A 24,692-nucleotide genomic window follows, 5' to 3' on the forward strand; every position below is an offset into this window, starting at 1 on the left:
GTGAATGTGTTAGAGTTTATCTTCCTGCATAGCTTAGAGCTCAAAACCAGCTCCTGTCTCCTAGTAGCAATGGGATTTGTTGGGGGGGAGGGGGGAAGGGACCACTGCCAATCAGCAAAAAACTTCAAAGTAGGCAAATCAAGGCCTGTTGGAGGCTCACGCCTGTCATCCCAGCTACTCAGGAGGCTGAGAACCGTGATCCTCAGATCTCAGCCTGCTGAGCAGCTGGGATGACAGGCGTGAGCCACTGCACCCAGCCTGGAAGTTGGGTGTGTGTTTTATTTGTGGTCTCTTCTCACTTCCCCTGGTCCCCACCAGCCCCACAGGCCAGGGAAGGCCCAAGAGCAAGGCTTGGGCGGAGGGCTTTGGGGTCCAGAACAAATCTGGAAGTTAGATTTCCCGTGTGGGGTGGGGGAGAAGGGAAATCACCCCAACTGTCAATCAAGCGTGTGCAGCCTACGTCCCAAAGTCCTGGAAGTTCAAGTTTGGTCTGACCACTGACTCCGGACCCCGGAAAGGGTAGAGAAAGGAGTTGTGTTCCCAAGAAGGCAGCTGAGGGGGGGTACAGCTCTCCAGGGGACATTTTTCAGGGGTGCAGACCAGGGCTAGCTGTCTGCTGTCTGGTTGCGGCTGTTGAGATGGCGTCACTGTCTGTGGAACTATATTGTTGCTAGCGTCACTGTCTGTGGAACTATATTGTCGCTAGCTGCTTATCCGGGGATCCCGGAGCCAGGATGGTTGTAAAGTAGCCCAGATTCAAAGGAGGGCGTGGAGGGGGCGTGGAGGGGGGAGGGGGCCCCCAAATCCACAGGCCCAGCCAACCTCTTATCACACCGGGACAGTTATTTAAGGGTTGTTTGTTGAGGTGTGTGTGTGTGTGTGTGTGTGTGTGTGTGTGTGTGTGTGTGTGTGTGTGTGTGTGTGTACTGGGACCTCATGCTCCTGTTTACTTAGCGGTTTTTCTTTGTTTTTGTGCAAGGATTTGTTTTGGCTACGGGAGACTTTTTTATAAGTAGGCAAAGCTGGCCAGGTCCCCCTCTGCCTTTTAGAAGAGTTGTCAGAGCGGAGGAGGGAAAGTTAAAGTCGGAGGGAACCTCTCCCAGGGGGAGCCCCAGGTGGGGTGCTGTGGTGCCTTCCTGTAATCCCAGCAAGGGTGGGCCCGATGCCACATAGAGGGCGGAGCTGGTGAGGGAGAGATGGAGGGAACTAGAGATACAGAGACATAGATAAATATACAGAAAGGAGAGACAGGGAGAGGGACAGAGACAGATTTATAGAAAGAGGGATGGAAGCCGGGCGCCGTGGCTACCGCCTGGCATCCCAGCCACTCAGGAGGCTGAGATCTGAGGATCGCAGTTCAAAGCCAGCCCAGGCAGGAAAGTCCATGAGACTCTGATCTCCAATGAACCACTAGAAAACCAGAAGTGGAGCTGTGGCTCAAGTGGTAGAGCGCCAGACTTGAGTGAAAGAGCTCAGGGACAGTGCCCAGGCCAAGTTCCAGTCACATGAACAACAAGAGAGATGGAGAATGACAGAATGAGACAGAGAGAGAGAGAGAGAGAGAGAGAGAGAGAGAGAGAGAGAGAGGAGGTCAGGATGGATCCAGGATTCGAGTTAAGAGGTGGCCAAGATAGGAGAGAAAATGGGAAAATGAGAGTTGGTAGGGAAGGAACACGAGTTTTTTTCAGGGCGATTTCAAATTCCAAGTGCTTCTGGAAGCTTCTGGATTGTGTCACCAGGTGGGGCGGGTGCTGTGGAGGAGCAGAGGCCTGGGCAAGGCTGGCCAGGGCTGGGCAGATGCTTACCTCCCTCCCTCCTCCCCTCCCCCCTGCCTCCCCCCTTCTCTCCCCTCCCTCCCTCCCATTCCCTCTGTCCAGGGCTCTACTATGGCACGGCGTACTGGATGCCCAAGGAGCGGACGGTGGTGGTGAAGAACATTCTGGATAGGAACGGCGATGCGTATGGCTTCTACAATAACTCCATGCACAGCACGGGCTGGGGCGTCCTGGAGATCCGCGTGGGCTACGGCCCGCAGACCCTCAGCAACGACATCCTCATGTTCGTGGCCGGCTTCCTGGAGGGCTACCTCACCGCCCCGTGAGTGCCGCACCCCTCCCTCCCTCCTCCCCTCCTCCCCTCCCTCCTCCCCTCCCTCCTCCCTCCTCTCTCCTCTCTCCTCCCTCCTCCCCACTCCCTCCTCCTCCCCCATTCCCCTTCTTTCCCACCTCCTCTCTGCTCCCTCCTCCCTCCTCCCTTCTCCCTTCTCCTTCCTCCCTCCTCCCTCCTCCCCACCCTCTACTCACCCTCCCTCCTCCCTGGTCCAGCCTTCAGCATCCTTCTAAGCAGAGATGGTTAGGACACAGCCTCGCTCACAACTGATCAGATAGGCTAGTGCTTCTCTGAAGTCATTGGTGATGGTGGTGATGATGGTGGTGGTGGTGATGGTGGTGATGGTGATGATGGTGGTGATGATGGTGATGGTGGTGATGATGGTGATAGTGATGATGGTGATGGTGATGATGGTGATGATGGTGGTGGTGATGATGGTGATGGTGGTGATGATGGTGATGGTGATGATAGTGATGATGGTGGTGGTGATGGTGGTGATGATGATGGTGGTGGTGATGGTGGTGATGATGATGGTGGTGGTGATGATGGTGATGATGGTGGTGGTAGTGATGATAGTGGTGATGGTGATGGTAGTGATGGTGATGATGGTGATGGTGATGGTGATGATAGTGATGGTGGTGGTGATGATGGTGATGATGGTGGTGGTGATGGTGATGGTGGTGATGATGGTAGTGGTGATGGTGATGGTGATGATGGTGGTGGTGGTAGTGGTGACACTGAGTCTTTGCACAGAATTCACAATGTGCCACACCAGTCACAGCCTGTGATACTCTGGATTCTCTCTCTCTTTTTATTTTTGTCTGTGGATTCTCTCTCTCTCTTTCTCTTTTTATTTTTGTGTCAGTCCTGGGATTTGAACTCTGGGCCTGGCCGCTGTCCCTCAGCTTTTCAGCTCAAGGCTGGTGCTCTACCACTTGAGCCACAGCACCACTTCTGGCTTTTTCTGTGTATGTGATACTGAGGAATGGAACCCAGGGCCTCATGCGTGTGAGACAAGCAGTCTACCACCGAGCCACCTGCCCAGCTCATGACCTGTCCCTGCCCTTGTTTCAGACACATGAGCGACCACTACACCAACCTGTACCCCCAGCTCATCAAGAAGCCCTCCCTGCTGGAAAAAGTCAAGGACTTTCTGGAGTAAGTACACCAAGTCTGCTGTCCGGCATCTGCTGGGGGGCTGCAGACCTGTGTCTGTCTTGTGTGTGTGTGTGTGTGTCTGCACATGCGCATGGTGTGTAAATATGAATGTGTGTGTGTGTGTACATCATGTATTGGTGAAGCGATCTGCAGTTTCCATCTGGCCCGGGTCTGAGTGCATCATCTCCGGTGTGCCCTGAGGCTCAGCTCTGCCCTGCAGCCTCTGAATCCTGGCCTCATGTCCTCCCTCTCCACCCCGCCCCCCCTCCGCCTCCCCAGGAAGCAGGACACCTGGGCTCGTAACAACATCAAACTGTCCAAAGAGGACCCATTCTGGAGGCACACGGGCTATGTCATGGCGCAGATGGATGGGCTGTACGTGGGAGCCATGAAGAGGTCTCTGGAGGAGGGGATAAAGGTAAGGCACTGGCCAGGGTGGGCGCTGTACATCCAGGGCCCGGGCAGTGTGGCTCACTCACTGTCTGACACAAAATTTAAGTTCAGAACACAAATACTACCGGGCACTGGGGCTCACGTCTGTCATCCCAGCTACTCAGGAGGCTGAGATCTGAGGATTGTGATTCAAAGACAGCCCAGGCAGGAAAGTCCATGAGACTCTCATCTCCCATGAGCCATCAGAAAACTGGAAGTGGAGCTGGGACTCAAGTGGTAGAGCACCAGCCTTGAGTGAAAGAAGCTCAGGGACAGTGCCCAGGTCCTGAGTTCAAGCCCCATGACTTACAAAACAAAAAACAAAAACAAAACCCACAAGAAAACCAGGTGGGTACCGCAGGGCAAACCTGTAATCCCATCCACTAGGGAGGCAGAGGAAGGAGGCTTGAGGTCCAGGGCTCCCTGTGCCAGCCTTACCCCTTTTTTTCTCCCCTCTGCTCCCCCACACCACCACAGAGGAACGCCAGAGGACTACAGAGGAATGGGGGAGAACCACAGAAGTACTAAGTTCAATACTGACCATTTGGTACTCAGCTCAGTACTGGTTGCTGCTTGATAGCTCAGTACTGACAACACAGTACTCAGCTCAGTATTGAACATTTGGTACTCAGCTCAGTACTGGCCACTCAGTACTCAGCTCAGTACTGCTACACAGTACTCAGTACTCAGCTCAGTACTGACCGCTGGGTACTAAGGTCAGCACTGGACGCTTGTTCCATCCACAGCCCTTGACGATGTTCCACATCCAGTTTCTCAACGCCGTTGGCGACCTGCTAGACCTGATCCCCTCCCTCTCTCCTTCGAGGATCTCTGGCATGAACCGAAAGCGCTGGGACATGGGGCACTGCTCTGCGCTCATCAAGGTGAGGCTGGGGCTGTGCCCCTCTGTCTCTCCACGCCACAAGCCCTCACCCCGGGTGTGCCGGCAGCTGCTTGGGGGCCCTCGGTGGCCATGCAGAGCACTGGACAGGCTCGAGGGCAGAGCACACACCCAACACATGCAAGGCCCAGAGTTCAAACCCTGGCACTGCCAAGTCCTTTAAACACCTCCACTGGTTGTTGCTGGGAGTGAAGTTCAAGAGGTTGAGGCACTGGTCCAGCAAGTGCACCTGAGTCTAAATCATAGACTCTGTGGACAGACAGACAGACAGAGATAGATAGGTTGATAGATAGATGGATAGATGATTGTGACGTGAAGGGATAGATAAAAAGATTGATAATTGATGGTTAGATGGTGGGTGGGTGGATGGGTGGATGGATGGATGAGTGGGTGAATGGGTGGATAGATGGATGAAAGGGTTGGTGGATGGATCAATGGATGAGTGTGTGGATGGATGGATGGATGGAAGGATGGATGGGTGGGTGGATGGATGAAGGATGGATGGATGGGTGGGGGAATGGGTGGATGGATGGATGAATGTGTGGGTAGATGGATGGAAGGGTGGGAGGATGGATCAATGGATGGGTGGGTGGATGGATGGATGAATGCAAGGATGGGTGGATGGATGGATGGATGGAAGGAAGGGTGGGTAGGTGGATAGATCGATGGGTGGATGGATGGGTGGGTGGGTGGATGATGGATGGATGGATGGTGGATGGGTGGATGGATGGATGGGTGGGTGGATGGATGGATGGGTGGATGGATGAATGGATAGATCGACAAGACAGAATGATCAGTGGAGGGAAATGTAGTTCTGAATTGCTACCTCTCCTCCACCATTCCTCCTCCTCTCTAAGCAGCTGCTACTTCTGATCTTCCAGAATCTTCCATAATTTTCTCTTTTTCATTCTGGAAGGTGAGAGTCTGTTTTGTTGGACTCCTAAGGCTCTGTTTTCAGTCCTGAATGGAGGCCATCCTGTGTCTTCCATGTGTGCTATTGTCCCCAGTCCCGTGTCTCTCGCCTCCCCACCAGGCTCGCACCCTCACTGGGTCCCCGCCCTGCAGGTGCTGCCTGGGTTCGAGAACATCTTCTTCGCACACTCGAGCTGGTATACCTACGCGGCCATGCTCAGGATCTACAAACACTGGGACTTCAATCTCAGGGACAGTGACACCAGTAGCAACCGCCACACGTTCAGCAGCTACCCGGGTAAGTCGATGCAGGGGTGTGGGGCAGGGGGACCCCACTGCAAGGACACAGCAGAGGATGGCAGGGCTGTTTAGCTGCACGTCCAAAGGTGTCATCTCAGTTCTTGGGAACAGCTGGGAGCACTGCAGAGCGAGAAGTCAATCCCGAGACTGAGAGCAAAGGGGAAAACTCAGGAACGGCTGAGCGTCCTCCCTGAATGTCTTCCCTCCCACTCCTCACACAGATCCCACCAGGGACAGTCATCCCACAGATCCATAAGGGCAGAGAGAGGGGACAGGGGCCCCCCAGAGCCCAGTGCATGAGTTAAACTCACTCCTGAATGAGTCTGGTGCTACCAGAATCCGAATTGCTTTTTAGTTGAAATATAATTTTATTATTAAGGCATTGGACAGAAGTCAGCTCATAGGTACATTCCTTTTTTTTTTTTTCTTTTTGGACAATGTCCCTCCCTTCCTTCCCTTTCCCTCTGTTTCCCAGTCCTGTCTCTGCCACAAGTTACACGGGTCATTTTCCCCATTACATCTACTGAATACCGTGACTGCCTCTGTTCACCCTTTCTCAACTCCCTTTCTGCTCGATCTGAATGCACAGATATATCGTATGGTTTCCTGGGTTTGAGAGAGGGAACTTGCACACTAACTTTACTAATAGGTCTCCCGATCTTTGCGCCTCCCTTGTCTCCCGGTCATGTTGCAGTTTGTCATGGTTTTCTTGTATCAATGATGGCACAGTGTGCCTGAGGTACAATCTTCAGTTCCCAATACGTTTGTCTGCTTGATCGAGGCTATTGATGATGCTTTCCACTGGATTTTTTTTTTTCTTAATTTTCCAGCTGCATTTCTTTTGTCGTCGTTGTTGATTTTAGCATCCCAATACCCTTGGCGAATATTTCACCCTTATTGCTTTCCCGTGCAGGCCTTGAGCTGACAGATTCACATCCATCATCTGTTAGTTTCAGCGGTGTTGCTGACTGCTTTTTTGGAGTAGACTTTTGAATGCCATTTCTGGCATTTTAGCCACTTTGTATCTAACCTAGTATCTTTTATAGTCTCTATTATCTACGTAATTTATCCATCCACCCATCCATCCATCCATCTAGCTATCATCTATCATTTTTGAAAACTTGTAATATTCCTATTTTTTGTCATTCAAAATTATTAAGTCATACATTGTTTTCTTTTTTATTGTGATGATAAAGGTGATGTGCAGAGGATGACAGTGACATCAGTCGGGTCAGGAACTCATTTCTCTGTGGACCATGTCCCCCCTTTCCTTGCTCTCTCCCCGTTTTTCCCTCCCATCCCCACTCATGAGCGGTAGAGTTCATGCTCCACCTGGTGTCCAGTGAGGACCATAGCTGCCTTTGTTCACCCTCTGTCCTCCCATTTCTGTGCAAGCTACACCTTTGCCAATGGTGAATCCAGTGGAAGGTTTTCTGGACCCCTGTAAGCAATAACTTGGTAGCTACGCAGAGTTCAGACAAAGCTGAGAAATGTACAAATGTAGAGCATGCAAAGCTCTGAGCTTCTCTTGATGGTTTCATGATGGAGGGATGGAGGGACGGATAGATGGATGATGGAGGGATGGACAGATGGATAGATGGATGGATGGATGGACAAATGGAGGGATGGACAAATAGACAGGTGAAGGGAAGGGATGAATGGGTGGATGGACGGATGGAGGGAGGGAGGGAAGGAGGGAGGAATGGACGGATGGATGGGTGGACAGATGGAGAAATCTATGGAGGAAGGGATGGAGGGAGGGAAGATGGGTGGATGGAGGGAGGGATGGATGCAGGGATAGATGGAAGGATGGACAGATGGAGGGATGACAGATGGGTGGGTGGATGAACAGATGGAGGAGAGGAAGGGAGGGATGCTGAGGAAGGCTGTCTCCCGCGCTCCCCGCAGGGTTCCTGGAGTCTCTGGATGACTTCTACATCCTCAGCAGCGGCCTGGTCCTGCTGCAGACGACCAACAGCGTGTACAACAAGACACTGCTGAAGTCCGTGGTGCCGGAGACCCTCCTGGCCTGGCAGAGGGTCCGCGTGGCCAACATGCTGGCCAGCAATGGCCAAGAGTGGGCAGAGATCTTCTCCAGGCACAACTCCGGTGAGTGCCGAGCGGAGGGGCTGTGGGCATGTGCAGGGGCGGTGGGTGCATCGCGGGGCACACAGTCACCCACACATGTCATCGCCCCCCCTGGGCCCCGCAGGTACCTACAACAACCAGTACATGGTTTTGGACATGAATAAGGTGAGGCCGCGCAACAGCCTGGACAAGGGCACGCTGTACATCGTGGAGCAGATCCCCACCTACGTGGAGTACTCGGATCAAACTGAAATCCTGCGCAAAGGTACCGCCTTCCTGATGCATGTGGACACACGTGCGTGGGGGGGATGGGTGGTGTGTGCACAGATGATGGCAGAGTGGTGTGCCGATTGCCAGTTCTACTGGGAGAAACTGAACAGGCTCAAGTCAGGTGTCTGTGGCTCATGCCTCTCATCCTAGCCATTCAGGAGGCTGAGATCTGGAGGATCGTGGTTCAAAGCCAGCCCAGGCAGGAAAGTACATGAGGCTCTCATCTCCAATGAACCACCAGAAAACCGGAAGTGGCGCTCTGGCTCAAGTGGTAAAGTGCCAGCCTTAAGTGAAAGAGCTCAGGGACAGCGCCCAGGCCCTGAGTTCAAGACCCAGGACACCCCCCCCCCAAAAAAAAAATCTGGGGTGAAAATCACGTTTGGATGATCCTCTTCCCTTACCAAAACAACTTGCAGAACATTTCAAAAAGAAAAAATAGGAATCCAATAAGGCGTGGGGTCTGCAGCCCTGCTCCAACCATCTCACGCCCGCCCACCCCCACCCTGCGCTCCACCCCGCAGGCTACTGGCCGTCCTACAACATCCCCTTCCACAAGAAGATCTACCGCTGGAGCGGATACCCGCTGTTGGTCAAGAAGCTGGGCCTCGACTACTCCTACGACCTCGCCCCGCGCGCCAAGGTCTTCCGGCGCGACCAGGGCAAGGTGACCGACCTGGCCACCATGAAGTACCTCATGCGCTACAACAGTGCGTACCCTGGAGCGCCGCCCCCTCCTCCCCTCCTCCTCTTCTCCCTCCTCCCCTCCCTCTCCTCCTCCTCTCCCTCCTCCTCTTCCCTTCCTCTTCCTCCCCTCCCTCCTCCGCTCTCCTACTCCCCCCTCCACTTCCTTCCCATCCTCCTCTTCCTCCCTGCCCTCCTCCTCCTCCTCTCCTTCTCTACTTCCTTTTTCCTGCCCCTCCTCCTTTCCTCCTCCTCCGTCTCCCTTCTTTCTTCTCCCCTCCCCTCCTCCCTTTCCTCCTTCTCCTCTTCCCCTTCCCCTTCCTTCTCCCCTTCCCCCACCCTTCTCTTCTTCCCCCTTCTTCCCTTCCTCCTCCCCTTCCCCCTTTCCTCCTCCTCTCCTTCCTCTTCCTCCCTCCTCCTCCTCCCTGCCCTCATCCAGAGTCTTCCCGTCCTTCTCTACTTCCTCTCTCCCTCCCCTCCTCCTCCCTCACCCCTCTTCCTCCTCCTCTTCTTCCCTGCACCCCTTCCTCCTCCCCTTCCCCCTTCTCCCCTTCCTCCTCCTCTCCTTCTTCTTCCTCCCTGCCCTCATCCTCCTCCCTCCCGGTCCCCATGCTCACCTTACCCCTCCCAACCCCCCCTCCTCCCCACCCACATTCTCCCTTCTCCCCATCATCCTCCCTCCTCCCCAGTCCCTCATCTTCATTCTCCCCCTCCTTTCTCCCTCCTAGCCTTCCTCCTCCTGCCCCCTCCCCAGCCTCCCCCTCCCTCCTTCCTCCCCAGCTTCATCCTCCCCCTCCCTTCTCCCTCCTCCTCCTCCCCACCCGCATTTTTCCTTCTCCATCACCTTCCCAGTCCCTCATCTTTACCCTCCCCCCCCTCCTCCCCATCCTCCCCCTCCCTCCTTCTTCCCCAGCCTCATCCTCCCCCTCCCTTCTCCCTCTTCCCTTTCCTCCTCTCCATCCTCCCCCATCCCTCTTCCCTCCTCCCCCTCCCTCCCCCATCCCTCTGTCCTCCTCACCTCTCCTCCTCCCTCCCGACAGACTACGAGGAGGAGCCATACAGCAAGGGTGACCCCTGCAGCACCATCTGCTGTCGCGAGGACCTGAGCTCCCCCGTGCCCAGCCCGGGCGGCTGCTATGACACAAAGGTAATGGCGGCTCGGGGCTGTGAGACACACGTGCACTCCTCTCCTCACCTGTGAGTGGTGGAGGTGACCTGGTTTGGTTTTACCAGATGGAGGCTGGCGTCAGTGGCACTGGTGGGCTGTGAGGCCAGGCACCAAAGGCTAGGTTGCCTTAGAGCTGACAGAGCCCAGCGGGGAGGGGCAGTCCCGTGGCTCCTGCCTGTAATCCCAGCTATTTTAGCAGGGGCACAGGCAGGAGGATCGAAGGCTTGCAGGTGGTCTGAGAAAAAGCAGTAAAATCCCATTCCCAAACCCAAGGGCTGGGCAGGTGGCTCTGTGGTAGAGTGCTCACCTGGCATGCATGAGGCCCTGGGTTCAATTTCTCAGCACCACATAAGCAGACAAAGCCAGAAATGGCGCTATGGCTCCAGTGGTAGAGCGCCAGCCTTGGGCTGAAGAGCTGAGGGACAGTGCCCAGGCCCAGAGTTCAGGCCCCAGGACTGGCACCAAAAAAAAAAAGTCTTGCTGCTGCTATTATTCCTAGCAGCTTTGAGAATTGAACATATCATAGCTTCCATGTGACTGACCGTTGAGCCAAGTGAGCCCGAAATGGGTGAATGGATTTGTAAGTAACTTTTGGAGTCACGGTTCCTGGGGTGAGCTGCCACACGGCCAAAGGGCCAAAGGGCTGCCCCTCACCGTCCTGGTAACTGGTTAAAGATGGAGAGGGAGAATCGAGACTGGGTCTTGAAAGCCATGTTGTTTTCTAGATGGTTCTGTCTGTCTCCCCAGGTGTCAGACATTTTCTTGGCATCGAAGTACATAGCCTACGCCATCAGCGGCCCCACGGTGCAGGACGGGCTCCCAGCATTCAGCTGGAGGCGCTTCAACAAAACCCTCCACCAAGGCATGCCCGAGATCTACAACTTCGACTTTGTCCTCATGAAACCCTTCTTTAATGATTGACAGAAGCCGGAGGGGGGTGGGGGGCACAGGAGGGGGGGCAGAGGGGCGTACACCCCCTCCCAAGGCATTATTTTTAGCTGTGGTTCCCCACATCCCCTCCCCCCATCAGAACTATTGTTAATAACACGTTATTAAATTCCCTTTGATTTCTTGCTGGTTTCGTCATAGTGATTGTGAGCATGGGAGGGGGGCGGGTAGAGAGGGTGGAGAACAAATATTGGATTAAAGGTGGAAGCCACAAGCCTATAGCCCGGTATTACAAGAGCACAACTCTCTCCCACATCTGTGTGATTCTCCTTTTATGTCGGCGGGCACAAATTCCAACTCCCAGGGTCCTGGAGACTTGCATTGCAGTGGAAGGCAGCAAGGCCTCGAAAATCCCGGGGTTACTTAGCGGGCTGGCTGTGTCTCCTTCTCTGGCTGGTTGTGCTCAGCACCACTTCAGGCGTGCAGTGTTTTTTCTGGTCCATTCCAGTCAGGTGGCTGCGACCTGAGGATCCTGGTTCAAAGCCAGCCAGGGCAGGAAAAGTCTGTGAGACTCTGATCTCTCATGAAGCCTTAAAAAGTTGGAGATGGAGCTGTGACTCACGTGGAAAGGGCTGACTCAGAGCCAAGGATCCAGGCTCCGTGGGCTCCATGGGTCGCAGTGAGGTAGAGCGAATTACATTCTGCTCCAAAGCCAAAAGGTCTCCATTCCCATAGGGCAGCCGCCACGAACAGCCAATTCTCCCCGAGAGCTGGAGAATTTATAACTAACTCTAAACAAGGTGGGAGACGTCACCCACGCTCATGCATGCGCATGCGCACACAAACACACACATGCAGGCTGGAAATGAATCAGAGCACTCAGCACATTAAAAACCCAGTCGTTTATTTCAAAGTATAAATTTCAGGCTTGCTGAACAAAACCCCACTACAGGTAACACGTACAGACATCACCCTACTGTACATCGAAGAAAGAAAGGAGAGAAAGGAAAATTCCACGAAACCCAAGAGAAAGAGGGCGACTCGCCACCGCCCAGTTAATCAGACAGGAAGAGGGTCTCACATTGTCTTATTATTATTTACACTTTCCACAGTAATAAACAAACATCAGGGTGCAAGTTTCCTACAAAAGATTGGTTGTGATCTTTTGTGTTGAAATGTCTGACAAAATACTAAAGCCAAGATCCCCCAAAGTGTTTGCTGTTACCTTATTTACAAAAAAAAAAAAAAAAGACATTTAAATATAATTTAGCAGACTCTACAAATTAAAAATTAAAAAAACCCAAAAAAACCCAAAGCTTATTTTGACATGAAATGCCTGAAGGTGAGCTATGATGATGAGTGACAGGTGTGTGGTAATCCCACCCCCTGTGGCTGGACAGGGAGCATGCGTGAGGTTCAGGAAAAAGATTGGAGTCTGCCACTAACAAACATGGCGTGACATTGCTGTAATTTTTTGTCTTTAAAACCAAACAACCACCACAAAATCAGCTAGGTGCTGGTGGCTCATGCCTGTCATCCCAGCTCCTCAGGAGACTGAGATCTGGAGGATCGTGGTTCAAAGCCAACCCCAGGAAGGAAAGCCTGTGAATCTGATCTCCCAACGAACCACCAGAAAACCAGAAGTGGTGGTGTGGCTCAAGTGGTAGTGCACCAGTCTTGAAAGAGCTCAGGGATGGCACTCAGGCCCTGAGTTCAAGCCCCATGACCGACCAAAAACAAAAATAAGAAACAAAACCCTGATTTATGAAATGGTAGTCCTTCGGGACAACACCTTAATGATAACAAAATAACAAAAATATCTTTTTTAAGCATTTTCTGAGTAAATAGACTCATAACATTGGTTATACAGTTAGGTGCTATAAAATTTAATACTGGGACATGTATTTTTTTTTCCTGGAAATGAGAATAAAACAGGCCAACCAATGATAGCCCCGTGATGAAATTCAAACAATAAATCAAAAAAAGATCATCGTACTGAGGATGCTGAAACAGACCAAGAAAAGAACAGGAGAGAACGCTCAGAGGGCATATGTAGTGCGCTACCGTGCTGGGATCACAGGCGTGCAGTGTGAGATGAGGTCCTGTGCTCAGTCTCCTACAGCACTGGAAAACTCATGGAAAGAAGGCTGACGGTGCGATGCTGCCTCACCATGGCCTTCTGGAATTTAAAGCAACTAAACGAAGCTGCCCATGGGAACTCTACCTTCTAGAAGGCTCAGTGGAGGTCATTTTTTCTCCCAAGGTCTTATTACCTGGCAGTGGGGTTGAGGGTTATGGGGAAACTCTGGGAGGCAAATGTACCCCAATATTCACGGTCTGGGAAGAATGCCGCTTCCACGCTGTGTGGCATAGTACAAAGTGTTCTGCATAGAGACATTGACCCCGCAGGATGCTGCGCCCTACCCCCCCCATCTGTGTTTATGGGTGTGGAAGGCATCTGAACCCTCTCAGCAGGGTGGATGGATCCTGACATGGTGCAGAGTGGGGTGCAGGGAGCTATGTCCTGGGCCTGTTCCCCTCCACACACTTGGGGCTCCAGGACCCCCTACTGGCAGTAGCACTGGGGATGAGAGAGCGTGTTAGAATCCTCAGGAAAATACATCACGGGGTACAGATGCTGCATGTAGGGGTGGGTGTGGCTGGCTGGGAGACACGGGGTGTTGGTTACCATTTCTAGTGGCACCCCCTAAACTCTCATCAACCCCCCCAAACCCAAACCAAGCACAAAGCCAGCACTGAGCACTTGCACCCGTCCCCCAATGCCTTCCTCGGTAAAGCCCCAGGGCAGGCCCACGGGGGGGGGGGGGGGGGAGGCTCACAGGGGAGGCCATCTCCCCGCAGAGTCTGTCTGTCTGTCTGAGGGTCACTATTGGGACGATGCACATCTCTTCCATTGACAAAATATATAAGCCAAAATAACGAAATATTTTATTCCAAAGGGCTACCTGATTCTGTAACAGAGAAAGCGGAGGGACACGGCAACAGGCGACTATAAATAACAACGTCCAGCAGGGACCGGGAAGCCTCGCCCGCGGCCAGCAGCCCACAGCGCAGGGCAGGCTCGAACCCATGGAGATGGGACGAGCGCAGGGGAAGCCGCGGAGACGCTGGGGGCGCCACGCCGAGCCTGCGGGGTCAGCCTGGCGAACCATGCGAACCCTGCTTCTCACCGCCCGGGGGTGATGGGGAAGGGGGCTTGAGCGTGGACATTTTGGCAACCTGTAGGCAAACCCCACCATGCCCGGCCAGGACCGGTGAGAAGCAACCAGAACCCCGAGAAGGAGGGCTCCCTAGGCGCTTCCCAGAAAACCACTGTGGGGAGAAGGCAGAGAAGGGGATGAAACCCCGCATGGAACGTGACGTGGAAAGCAGGGCCCCGCCCCACAAGTCCTCCTCCAAACACCCATCATGTCTCCACGCGATCGAGCCCTGCTCCCGCCTGTCCACCCGCGAACCTCAGCCGAGCAGCCAGGGCACGGGGAGAAGGTCAAAGTGCTCCGCAGACAACTGGGGGAAGGGGAGGGGGGAGGGGACCTAGAGCCAGCCTCTTGCTGGCACTACCAAACCACGCCCACCGGGGCTGCCCGGAGACGTGAGCTCTTGAACTGATGGGCCTTGCTGGGGAGGGGGGATGGGATGGACTTCCTGGAGCTACGTGGGCCACACGCACATGGAGACGGAGATGAGGGGCAATGTCCTGAGCCCCGGGGCTTTCTCTTGGTCCATTCTCCGCAGTTAAATGACGGCCAATAACAGAAGCCCGCGTTCTCCCAAGAACAAAGCTCCCCGAGCTCAGTGTAGTAATGCTACAGATGGGGGGGAGGTCCACGGACACACACACTGGGCACACACTGGACACACGCAAACACCACACACACATGCAAACATCCCAAGGACACACACATACATCACACAGACACACGGGCGCCATATGATCACTCACCAATGTCACAAGTCACAAGGACACACATATGCGGAAGTCACACGGACACACACGCATGCACACACAGGCCAGGTACGTGTGTGCACTGACGGGTGGAGGAGATGCACGGAGCCCCCGGGGCGGGCGTGTTTCTTTCTGGAGTTAACTTTTAAGGCACAAAACAAATGTCGGAGCCAAATCAGGAAGGAGTGGCGGCGCGGCGGGCGCGGCGGTGCGGCCACGCAGGAGAGGAGATGAAGATGGAGAAAACGTCTTCTGCGTGGAAGGGAAGCTACGTGGAGCCAGTCGCTGTGCTGTCTATTTCTTTGGGATTCGTCACGTGTGTGAACTCGCTCACGCGGGCATCTGGGGGGGCAGAAGGTGCGCCACGCGCCCCAGCCCCATCCTCTCCTTCCTTCCAGCTGAAGAGGAGTGGATCGGAGGGTGAAGATGGCAACAGACACAGAAATAGGAAAAAAAACAAAAACAAAAACAACCCCAAATCCCACACCAGCACCCGCGCTTCCGGCGAGGTGCGTATTTACACGTCGCACCCTGACCCATGCCTTGTCGTTGGGGCCGCGTGCACTGCGCACGGGCCGTGCACCGTGTAGTGTGCGCACATGAGTGTGCGTGCAGGCGGCGGTGTCCGGAGCGGTCCCGCATGCGCGCGTGGTGTGCACAGACGGAAGGGTGGCGCCCGGGGCGGGCGGGCCCCGGGCTTAGCTGTTCTGCGTGGACGCGATCACGTCCGTGGACTGTGGGTCGCAGAAGGGCCCAAAGCGGCCAAACACGTCCTTGGCCCGCACGGCGAAGTAGTACTTGCTGCCGGACACGAACTGCGTGAGGGTGCAGGCCATGGGCAGCGGGAGGGCCTTCACCTCGCCGATCTTCTTCCACTGCGAGGGCGCCGTGGCACTGGGCTCCTCGTGGTAGGCGTACAGGTGGTAGCTGTCCACGGCGGCGCATGCGCGGTCCACCTCCAGCACGCTCCACGACAGCACAATGCCGTTCTGGCTCTGCACGCGCGCCAGCTTCAGGTGCGGCTTCTGTGGCAGGGACGTGCCCGCGGCCTCGGGGGGCAGGCGCTGCGGCTGGGGGGCCTCGGGCAGGGGCGCAGGGTGCACGGGCCGGGGAGCCTCCTGAGGAGAGACACGGATGCCCGGTTAATAGTGACCTGGGCGGGCATCGGGAGCACGGCCCTCCAGCAGCTGTGGGGGTTCTCTGGAGCATGGGCAGAACCCTGGGGGCAAGGGGCATGCTCCCCCACTTCCAAGACCAAGAATGCTGAGCTCCCCCTGGAAACCGAGAGCTGGGCTCAGAGACCCCAGAGATGCACAGAGATCGCCCACGTGGGACATGGGTGTGGAAGGGGAGGTGCGGGCACTGGTTTTCCACGAACAGACTGCTGATAGCAGAGGGCTGTACAGCACACAGGAACGACAAGATGGCAGACTTCAAGGAGAATTAACAGTGAACGACAATGGCCGGCTTCACTTCCTGGTCCCAGCGGAGGACCGAGTGCACACGACCGCCACGCGCGGCTCAGCGGGGCCGCCCTCGGCTCCCACCCGTGATGCACGAGCCACCACCTGGCTGGGCACGAGCGCTGTGGGGGCGATGCCGGCACGAGGCGGCGTGCACGCGTGCTGCGCCACACTCACCGTGTGCACTTGCGGAGGGCGGTGGTGCACCGTGAGCTGAGGTCCGGCCGAGCCCAGTGTGAGGCCGTTGTTCACCACATAGGTGGTTGCTTGAGGCACTCGAACTGTAACACCTGCAACACCAAATGAGGGGACACATCAGAACGCCACTGGGGGGGGGTGGAGGTCTTGGGGGGTGCTGATGAGAACATCTGATGTCAGCAGAGCAGCGTTTGTTTCTGAAATTCTGAAGGCAAAGTCATTCCAGCCTGGACGTGTGCAGTGAGCGGGGGTATGTGTGTATGTGTGTGTGTGTGTGTGTGTGTGTGTGTGTGTGTCACGGTGGAGCGAGGGCTGTGCAAGTTTCACACCCATGTCACTGGGACCACGAGAGAAGACAAGAAGAAAGAGAAAGACGTGAGATCCAAGAACAGGACATCAGCGCAGAAAGGCATACCTGTCCGCCCGCCAGAGGCCTGCTGGGAACACCCCCCCCCCCCCCCCCCCCCGCCCGGCCAGGTGCGGCCAAGTGCCGCAGAGACCAAGTGAGATGTAAGAGACAGGCGGACTGGAGCTGTCTTTCTAGAGACCCTGGAGTCTCACACTTTCGCCACCACAGGGAGTGTAAGCCATGGTGTGATGCCTGTGGAATGATCTTTCTGTCCACGTCCTCCTCACAGAGCAGATATTCCATGCCACAGGAAACCGTGACATCCTCTAGAGCAAGCCGCAGGAAATCCAGAGCTATCTTTCCCATTGTGTTTCCTCCGGCACAGGGGGTGGGGAGGGTGGGGGCGCAGGTGCGGGTGGGGCATCCGGCCGGGGGGGGGGGGGGGGAGCCTGTCTCCCAGAGCTCGCTATCAACAGGTCGCTGCTCTTACACACCCGAGCAGGGCCAAGCACCTGCGACCGTCAGGTTTTAGCTGGATTACTCTCTCCAAAAGCCACCATGTGCGGATGGCATTTCCAGTTCCTTGATGCAGTTCCTTGTCTCCTTGACATGCAATGAATGTGCCAAAGCTCAACGCTACGTGCACTAATGATATCTACAGTGAAGAAAAGGGATAGCAAAAAGAGAAGCACAGGGAAGCCCAGAAAAATAACGAGGGGGAAGGGGAAAGGGAAAGGACAGGAGGAAGGCCAGACCAGAAAGATGGTGTGCGGGGTCTGCTCAAGACCTATTCTTAACCTGTAGAGTTCAGATGTGGTTCACTTTAGTTTGCTTTAAACTTGAAAAAGACATTTACGAAACTGCTTTCCATCTAACACCGTCTACTGCTGATCCACACTGACATGCATACGTACAGACATTAATCCATCCTGCACACAGTTCACACACGCTACCGCACAGGCCCCTCTGACCTTTCCTTCTTGTATTTCTTCTGTCTGTACCCTAGAGGCTGATCTACACGTGATTACGCGATCAACCATGCCCACTCTACCAGCCAGCGATGCCCACACCAGCACCAAACAGTAGTTGGTGATGGCATAGGCCACAAATCAAAAGTTGCACTGAAGACAGCTAGCACCCGAACCAAAAGGTACATTGAAGATAGCACACACGTGCACACCAGGTGGCACCAGGTCGTTTGGTCTGGGTAACTTTCAGTAACACAGCTTTTATTTACTGTTAGGGGAAAAGTGGTTGTCATCGACAAAACTGTGTGTATTCATTGTGTACTCAGGTTTTGAACTAAGCACACTCTGTGGAATGACCGATTGTGTAATGCACGTATCTAATCGTACACGCAGAACTGTTTGCGTGGTGAGGATGTGCGGAGTCTTCACAATTTCCAAGTGCATGATACACTGTTTGCAGCTGTCCTACACTACAGAGCCGCTAGGCAGCGAGCTCTCGCACTTAGAGTAGCGGCTCTATAGGAGATCACCAAGCGAGCGCGAAGCGTAGGGAGAAGAGGAGTCTCTTACTGTTTGGGGGGTTGAGCTGACGCACGGCGGGTGCGGGCACAGCTGCTCCCCGCAGAGGCGCCTGGGCGGGCGGTGCGGGCAGGGCCGTGTAGACTACCTGATGGTTGGCCGGAGCCCGGGGGACGGGGAGTCTCGTGGTCACCTGAGTTACGGGACGATGCGTTACATTCACGGTGGTTGGAGCTAATGGAAGCCAGAGAGAGAGAGAAATGAAGCAACAGTGCGTTAGGCGAACAGTATTCCTTCACAGGGAATTAATGACCACTTCACGGGACGTGAGCTCGCTGCTGTCCTTGTAAGGACAGGAAGAGCAACGTGGCCACCAAAGATGAACAGTATAAATCCTCACTTCTGAGAAAGGGGGCCGCGGCCACAGTGCAGCCCCCTCGGACCGTGAGAGCATAAAGAACTAGACTTAAGCGTAGGTTTCCTACAGGAGAGGCCAACCATCGCCCTCTTCAAGGGTAGATTGCTCTTTTTAGTCTTGTGTTTTGTTTTGATGGCCTACTCCTGGGGCTTGAACTCAGGGCCTGGGGGCTAACAGATGCATTTATCAAAACAGGATTTATAGCACAGAGCTCTAATAATGAGGAGGATTCCTTTGAAAGCTTCTTTCTACCAGGGCTGACCTCAAAGTCTGAGGCTCAACTGATCTGCCTGTCTCAGCTTCCCGAGTAGCAGGGACTACAGGCACCTGCTACCCTGCTTGACAGCAACGGTGGTTTCTAAGTGCTAACATACTTCCGGTTAACAAGTGTGAGCTAGAACCACGTTCTGTAAATGATCATGTAGTAGCTACAGTAGAGAAATCATAATCGATCTGTTTTCAACCGGAAAATAGAATACATTTGGGAAACAGTGGATATGAAAGATACAAAGAGCTTCCTACTAAAGGTTTCTCGGGCTCGGGCAGAAGCACGCGGGAAGCACCACACGCTTCCTGTCCGTCCCCTCTGCACAAGGGCATCTTCCTAAGGCTGAATCGGACACTACCGCCTCATCCAGACCAACGCAATGCCGGCCAGTGAAACCCAGCTTAACTCATAGCTGATTCTGATGAACATCTGGATCTGAGAAACTTAACAATTCTCTACAGTAACCACACCAGCCAATCACGTCTTCCGGCTGCGCTCAACCATCACTCCGTAACTCAACGCTGAGCGCTCTCTCTACAAGCGACTCTGGTATTCTAAGTGAGCCTTGCATGGGGTAGAATCCCCAGTGGGGCCGCAGCAGCAGGAGGTTCACTCCACGGAAGGGCTGCCCTGCTGCCTGGCACCCACGCGGCTGCGTGACAGCCTGGAAACCCCTCATCGGTAAGATCTTGAAACGGAAGACGTGAAACACGAGCGTTTACTTCCCGCAATCAAGTCCACAGCTTATACCACTTTGAGGTAAGATTCAACAGCAGCAAACACTAGAGTGTGGTGCGGCTGGCAGCGGCCACGGGCACAGCCGAGGCCACCCACTGCTCCGCGAGGTACCTGGAGGCAGCAGGTGGATGGTGGTTTGGGACGGGCCACTCGTGGGCACCCCAGATGGCGGCGGTGGCGGTGGTGGCGCAGGCTGGATGGGCTGCAGGGGGCGAGGCAGGGGCTGGGGTGACGTCATGGCCGGGACGGGCGTGTGGTGCGGCTTCTTGTGGTCTGGGAAGGAAAGGGGAGGTGTGAGGAGGTCCGATGAAAACAGAGAACACCGGTGTTTCCCACGCGTGTGATGTGTGCTTGCGTTCACACGCCACTTTCAGCTTCCTGTGATGACAACTCCAGCTGTTTGAGTTGGATTTTCATTGGTGTGAAAACAAAGACTCACCAACACTTCGAGAATAATCAAAGACTCACAAACACTTCAAGAATAATCCTAATCCACAGTTACATAAACTCAGGATTTTGAATGAAGGAATCTCACTTGTAGATTCCAGATGTCCTACGAGTATAGTGAACTCCACTGCTTGTGTGAATCAGTGCATGTGTGTGTGTTTGTATACGTGTAGGTGTGTACCTATATATCAAGGACACTCTCCTAGACAAACACTACATAAACTGGTGAGATTTTTACCACGATTTTTGGTGTTGGTTCTGGGACTTGAACTCGGGGTCTAGGTGCTATCCTGATCGCTTTTGCTCAAGACTAGCACATTTATCACTTTGTGCCACAGCCCACTTCCCGTTTTCTAGTGGTTCTTTGGAGATAAGAGTCTCAAGGACCTTCCTGCCCGGGCTGGCTTTGAACCTCTATCGTCGGATCTTAGCCTCCTGAGTCTCTGAAATGACAGGCATGAGCCATCAGCACCAGGCTTTGCCATGATTTTGCATTTCAACTCTTCAAAGCTACATAGTTCATTTGATAACACAAATGATTGCTAGCCTTTAAAATAAAATGTCCATCAGGAGTCTGGTGTCAAGGAAAGTCTCCAAGAGCCCAGGAAATAAAAATCTCTCAAAAATGTCAAGGCCGCTGTGTGGGACTAGTGCAAGCTAAATCCTTATCTACGGCGGTCCCCGCCTGCAGTCGTCAGCCTTGGCCGAGTGCTTCTTTGCTGTAATGGAGAGCATTCACTGACAGAGACCAGGTACGAGGAGCCTGTTTTCCATCTTACCCCAAACAGTCCCACGTATGAAAACAGAACAAGGAAGCCTGCTTCACTGCCTCGGGAATGTGTTCCATACATGTGTGGAAGTGTTCCACTGAAATTCCCACAGTGCACATGTGCTAGTAGAAACACACATCGCCAAAGAAAACAAAACAATTTTTTTTTGTCCTGGGGCTCCAGGAACCTCACACCAAGGGCAGCAGTACAGATGATCTTTGGGTGCACACCGGAACTGAAGGCTTGAGCTCAGCATCTCACACCAGAGTCACGCCTTCAGCGTGGCAGTTCAGAGAATCTGATTCTCAAAAGCAATAGTCAAACTGGTGTGAGCTTTATCTCTTTTTTTTTTTTTTTACCAGTCCTGGGCTTGAACTCTGGGCCTGAGCCCTATCCCTCAGCTCTTCAGCTCCAGGCTAGCACTCTACCACTGGAGCCACAGCGTCACTTCTGGCTTTTTCTGTGTATGTGGTGCTGAGGAATTGAACCCAGGGCTTGCTAGGCAAGTGCTCTACCACTGAGCCACCTTCCCAGCCCCTTTATCTCAGTTTTAAACACACAACACACAATCCCAATATTGCCCTATAGCAACTGTCCTTAAAATAGGATCTTTACGTAAGACTTGCTTTACACATTGATTATTAAGCATCTGAAGGCTCTCGTTCATCAGCATAGCTGAGCACAGCCCCATCCATGAACGAAGTTACTGTGCAGCTGAGAAGTGTGAGAAACCGCTGCGGTTCTGGCCTGCGCAGAGGTGGACAGGGGAGCCTGGCATGGTGGAGACTCACGGGAAGCCCATGGAGCACTAGCGCAGCGTGTTCCCAGCGTGCCAGGGACCCATGGAACACATGACGCCAAGAACAAGGGCTGAAGCGCAGGAGGAGAACCAGGCCGGCACAGCCTGGCCAGCTTGCACACAGGCCATCAGAGCATTACTGAGGGCCTTCCCTTACATTTACACAGCACACAGACATCACACGAGCAAGCCACGTGACTGACATGCATTTCCAGCATCTATGTTAGGAGATGTGGAGAACAATGCATGTAGATTTAGAAGAGCTCAATCTAATTCCGTTCCCAGCCCCCCTGCTGACCCTCCACACCTAATCCCAGCGCACTGTCAACTAACTGCTCTGTCCTAGAGCACGCTTGTGTCTACTGACACAAGCAGGGGACCCGTCTCTGGAGGACGGAGGGCACTAGGCATGGAGGGCACTAAATGCCACCAGGACATGTACCTTGGGAAGCCGCGCCTGCGCCTTCCTCCTCATCCATCGTGAGATCGATGACTCCGCCCGAGTCGCTGCCAGGGGCCTTCCCACTCTGAAACACAAAATAGCATTTGCAGAACATGGTAGGCACCAGGGCCAAGTGCAATAATGGGGGGGGGGGGGCGGGGAGTGGGAGGAAGGACCGGCTCCCCGTGCAGTAATGGAAAGGGTCAGGCATGGGCAGGTCTAATGGGAAGAGAGGGGCATGTGTGGGCTGAGCCTAGCACAGTGATAGAGGGGAAGGGCCCTCTGGAGCACTGCATGGCTTTTCCTGAAGATGCCCGACTGTCAGCTCACACCCCAGGATGCTGGTGAGGGAAAGCACTGCTGAGTAACACCCAATTCCAGAAAGGAATTCCAGCAGTTTTGTGAATGAAGCTGTCCCCTCCCCCCTCCTCCAGTCATTAAAACAATTAGCCATTGTAACAGTTAGGAGACTAACAAAACAACCATTCACCTTCTGACGCTTCAAATGCTAACTAGCTTATTCTAAAAATCAATTATGAATATCACCAAAATAACAGAGACAATGCCAAACAACACCAACAACAAAAGAAACATACCTAGAGTCCATCCAATTTCCCAAGCCACTGATGGCATCCTTATAAGGATAATTAACACAGCCCCCTACCCCCAAAATGTTACTTTAAACATACGTGTAGGTGATAACCACCTCCAGAGCCTCACTCCTGAGCCAGAAAGCCCGGCTCTTTTTTTTTTTTTTTTGGGTCCGGTTGTGGGGCCTGAACTCTGGGCCTGGGCGCTGTCCCTCAGCTCTTCAGCTCAAGGCTAGCACTCTACCACTTGAGCCATAGCGCCACTTCCGGCTTTTTCCTTTTTGCTTATGTGGTGCTGGGGAATCGAACCCAGGGCGTCAGGCATGCAAGGCAAGCGCTCTACCACTGAGCCACCTTCCCAGCCCAAGCCCGGCTCTTACAGCTCCCACGAATTAGCTATGCAAATTAGTGTTCAAAGATCATTTGTCAATTTCTCAAGTATCGACATTGAAGCATTGTGATGATCATCAAGACATACATACATATATATACATACACATGTATGAATGTATTGCTTAATCACATATGTGGCACATGGTAACTGCACACATGGTAACTGCTCAATACATCATAAAAATAACTTCCTTTACTATATCGGACTGAGATCAACTCCAATTAGGGGTTTCATCTGTTAAACTCAGATTTTGTGGCACTAAATTAAAATTCTAGTTTCAAAAAATATAGGCCTAATCTCAAGCGAAAATTGCTATTCTAAGGGTTTTGGGTTTTTTTGTGTGATTTCACAAGAATGACATATTTACAAGCATGTACCATCATTTGGTTAATTTCAAAATTAAAAGTTTCTAATGGTCTCCAAAGAACGTGAAATATTCTGCTATCTAGGAGAAGCCAGAGTTTTCTGATGCTGCTGACTTGTGAAACCTCGCCCGGCATCGTCTGTCGTCGAGCTGTGGAGCTGTGGAGCGGCAGCACCAAAAGCTGGCGGCGAGCAGCACAAAACGATTGCTATAAAATTAGCGCGGTGGGGTCAAAGAAGACTGCAGGAGGCTGTGTGGCCCCCAGACCATGCATGTAGGGCCAGCATGTGCTCCAATGTGCATGCAGGCTAGGCTGCGTCAGACAGACAGACAGACCAGCGAAGACAGATGGTGTGGACCTGAGTTTCACTGTTCATGTGCTGACCAGCTATAATGAAAAATGTGCTGACCAGCTATAATGAAAAATGTGACCACCTCCCAAAATAGCTCAGGCCCCGAGGACCCAGCTGCCCTGGGCTCTCTTTACAGCTGTGCTGCTGGGAGGGGGTGCAGCCGACGCTGGACCCCGACTCCGGTCGAGGTGTCTTCCCCTCTGGTTCCACTCTCTGGTTCCACTCCTGCCCACTGAGCAAACTGCAATCAAGAAAATAACCTGCAACGGCTTCATGAATCTTTCTAGAAAACAAACAAACTGGAAGATGATCTCCATTCCCTAAGAACTAGAACACAACTGCAGAGAGCAATGTAAAAGGGAAGACCCCGGTCTTCCAACGTGCTGATAATCTGAATGAATTTGCATTTTCACTACATCTAATACATTAATGGTTCACGCATCTAACCAAGAAGCTGGCAGAAACCATATGGGCCTTTGTGCAAGACAGGCTGCACTATTATACATCGAGTCACAGATACCGAGGGAAAGCCGTGTTTTAGAGTGTGTTGAGTTTTACTGGGAGAGAGAAGGAAATCTTACCTGTGACGTGCTATCGGCCGCTTTCTTATTAATAGCAGCATCTACTGTTTTGTTTGCCTGGTTTTCTGAGAATTGAAACAGAACAATTTCATCAGCTGTCTACATACATAGGCACAAGGTCAGATGACTTTATATGTAACAACTCTCCTTAGTCTTC

General features: G+C 53.4%; 2 protein-coding genes across 6 annotated transcripts in view; one reads left to right on the forward strand and one right to left on the reverse strand.

The window, feature by feature from the left end:
• Positions 1–11,092, forward strand: part of LOC138806760 (phospholipase B-like 1) — a 17,589-nt gene extending 6,497 nt beyond the window's left edge. For all 3 annotated transcript variants that reach the window (XM_069992100.1, XM_069992098.1, XM_069992099.1), the window contains exons 2-11: positions 1,878–2,097; positions 3,184–3,267; positions 3,547–3,685; positions 4,446–4,583; positions 5,666–5,810; positions 7,721–7,921; positions 8,025–8,165; positions 8,692–8,877; positions 9,892–9,998; positions 10,767–11,092. In XM_069992100.1, coding sequence (XP_069848201.1) covers positions 1,904–2,097; positions 3,184–3,267; positions 3,547–3,685; positions 4,446–4,583; positions 5,666–5,810; positions 7,721–7,921; positions 8,025–8,165; positions 8,692–8,877; positions 9,892–9,998; positions 10,767–10,940 — 1,509 coding nt within the window. In that variant the 5' untranslated portion in view covers positions 1,878–1,903 and the 3' untranslated portion in view covers positions 10,941–11,092. The remainder of the gene's footprint in view (positions 1–1,877; positions 2,098–3,183; positions 3,268–3,546; positions 3,686–4,445; positions 4,584–5,665; positions 5,811–7,720; positions 7,922–8,024; positions 8,166–8,691; positions 8,878–9,891; positions 9,999–10,766) is intronic.
• Positions 11,093–13,832: 2,740 nt separating this feature from the next.
• LOC138806758 (activating transcription factor 7-interacting protein 1-like) overlaps positions 13,833–24,692 on the reverse strand; it is a 59,855-nt gene continuing 48,995 nt past the window's right edge. For all 3 annotated transcript variants that reach the window (XM_069992096.1, XM_069992095.1, XM_069992097.1), the window contains exons 10-15: positions 24,536–24,600; positions 22,254–22,338; positions 19,907–20,068; positions 18,423–18,605; positions 16,515–16,627; positions 13,833–15,992 (exon numbers count right to left, since the gene is read on the reverse strand). In XM_069992096.1, coding sequence (XP_069848197.1) covers positions 15,573–15,992; positions 16,515–16,627; positions 18,423–18,605; positions 19,907–20,068; positions 22,254–22,338; positions 24,536–24,600 — 1,028 coding nt within the window. In that variant the 3' untranslated portion in view covers positions 13,833–15,572. The remainder of the gene's footprint in view (positions 15,993–16,514; positions 16,628–18,422; positions 18,606–19,906; positions 20,069–22,253; positions 22,339–24,535; positions 24,601–24,692) is intronic.

Source organism: Dipodomys merriami, unplaced genomic scaffold (genome assembly GCF_024711535.1).
Source record: "Dipodomys merriami isolate MVZ:Mamm:240054 unplaced genomic scaffold, mDipMer1.0.p SCAF_408, whole genome shotgun sequence".
Taxonomy (NCBI): domain Eukaryota; kingdom Metazoa; phylum Chordata; class Mammalia; order Rodentia; family Heteromyidae; genus Dipodomys; species Dipodomys merriami.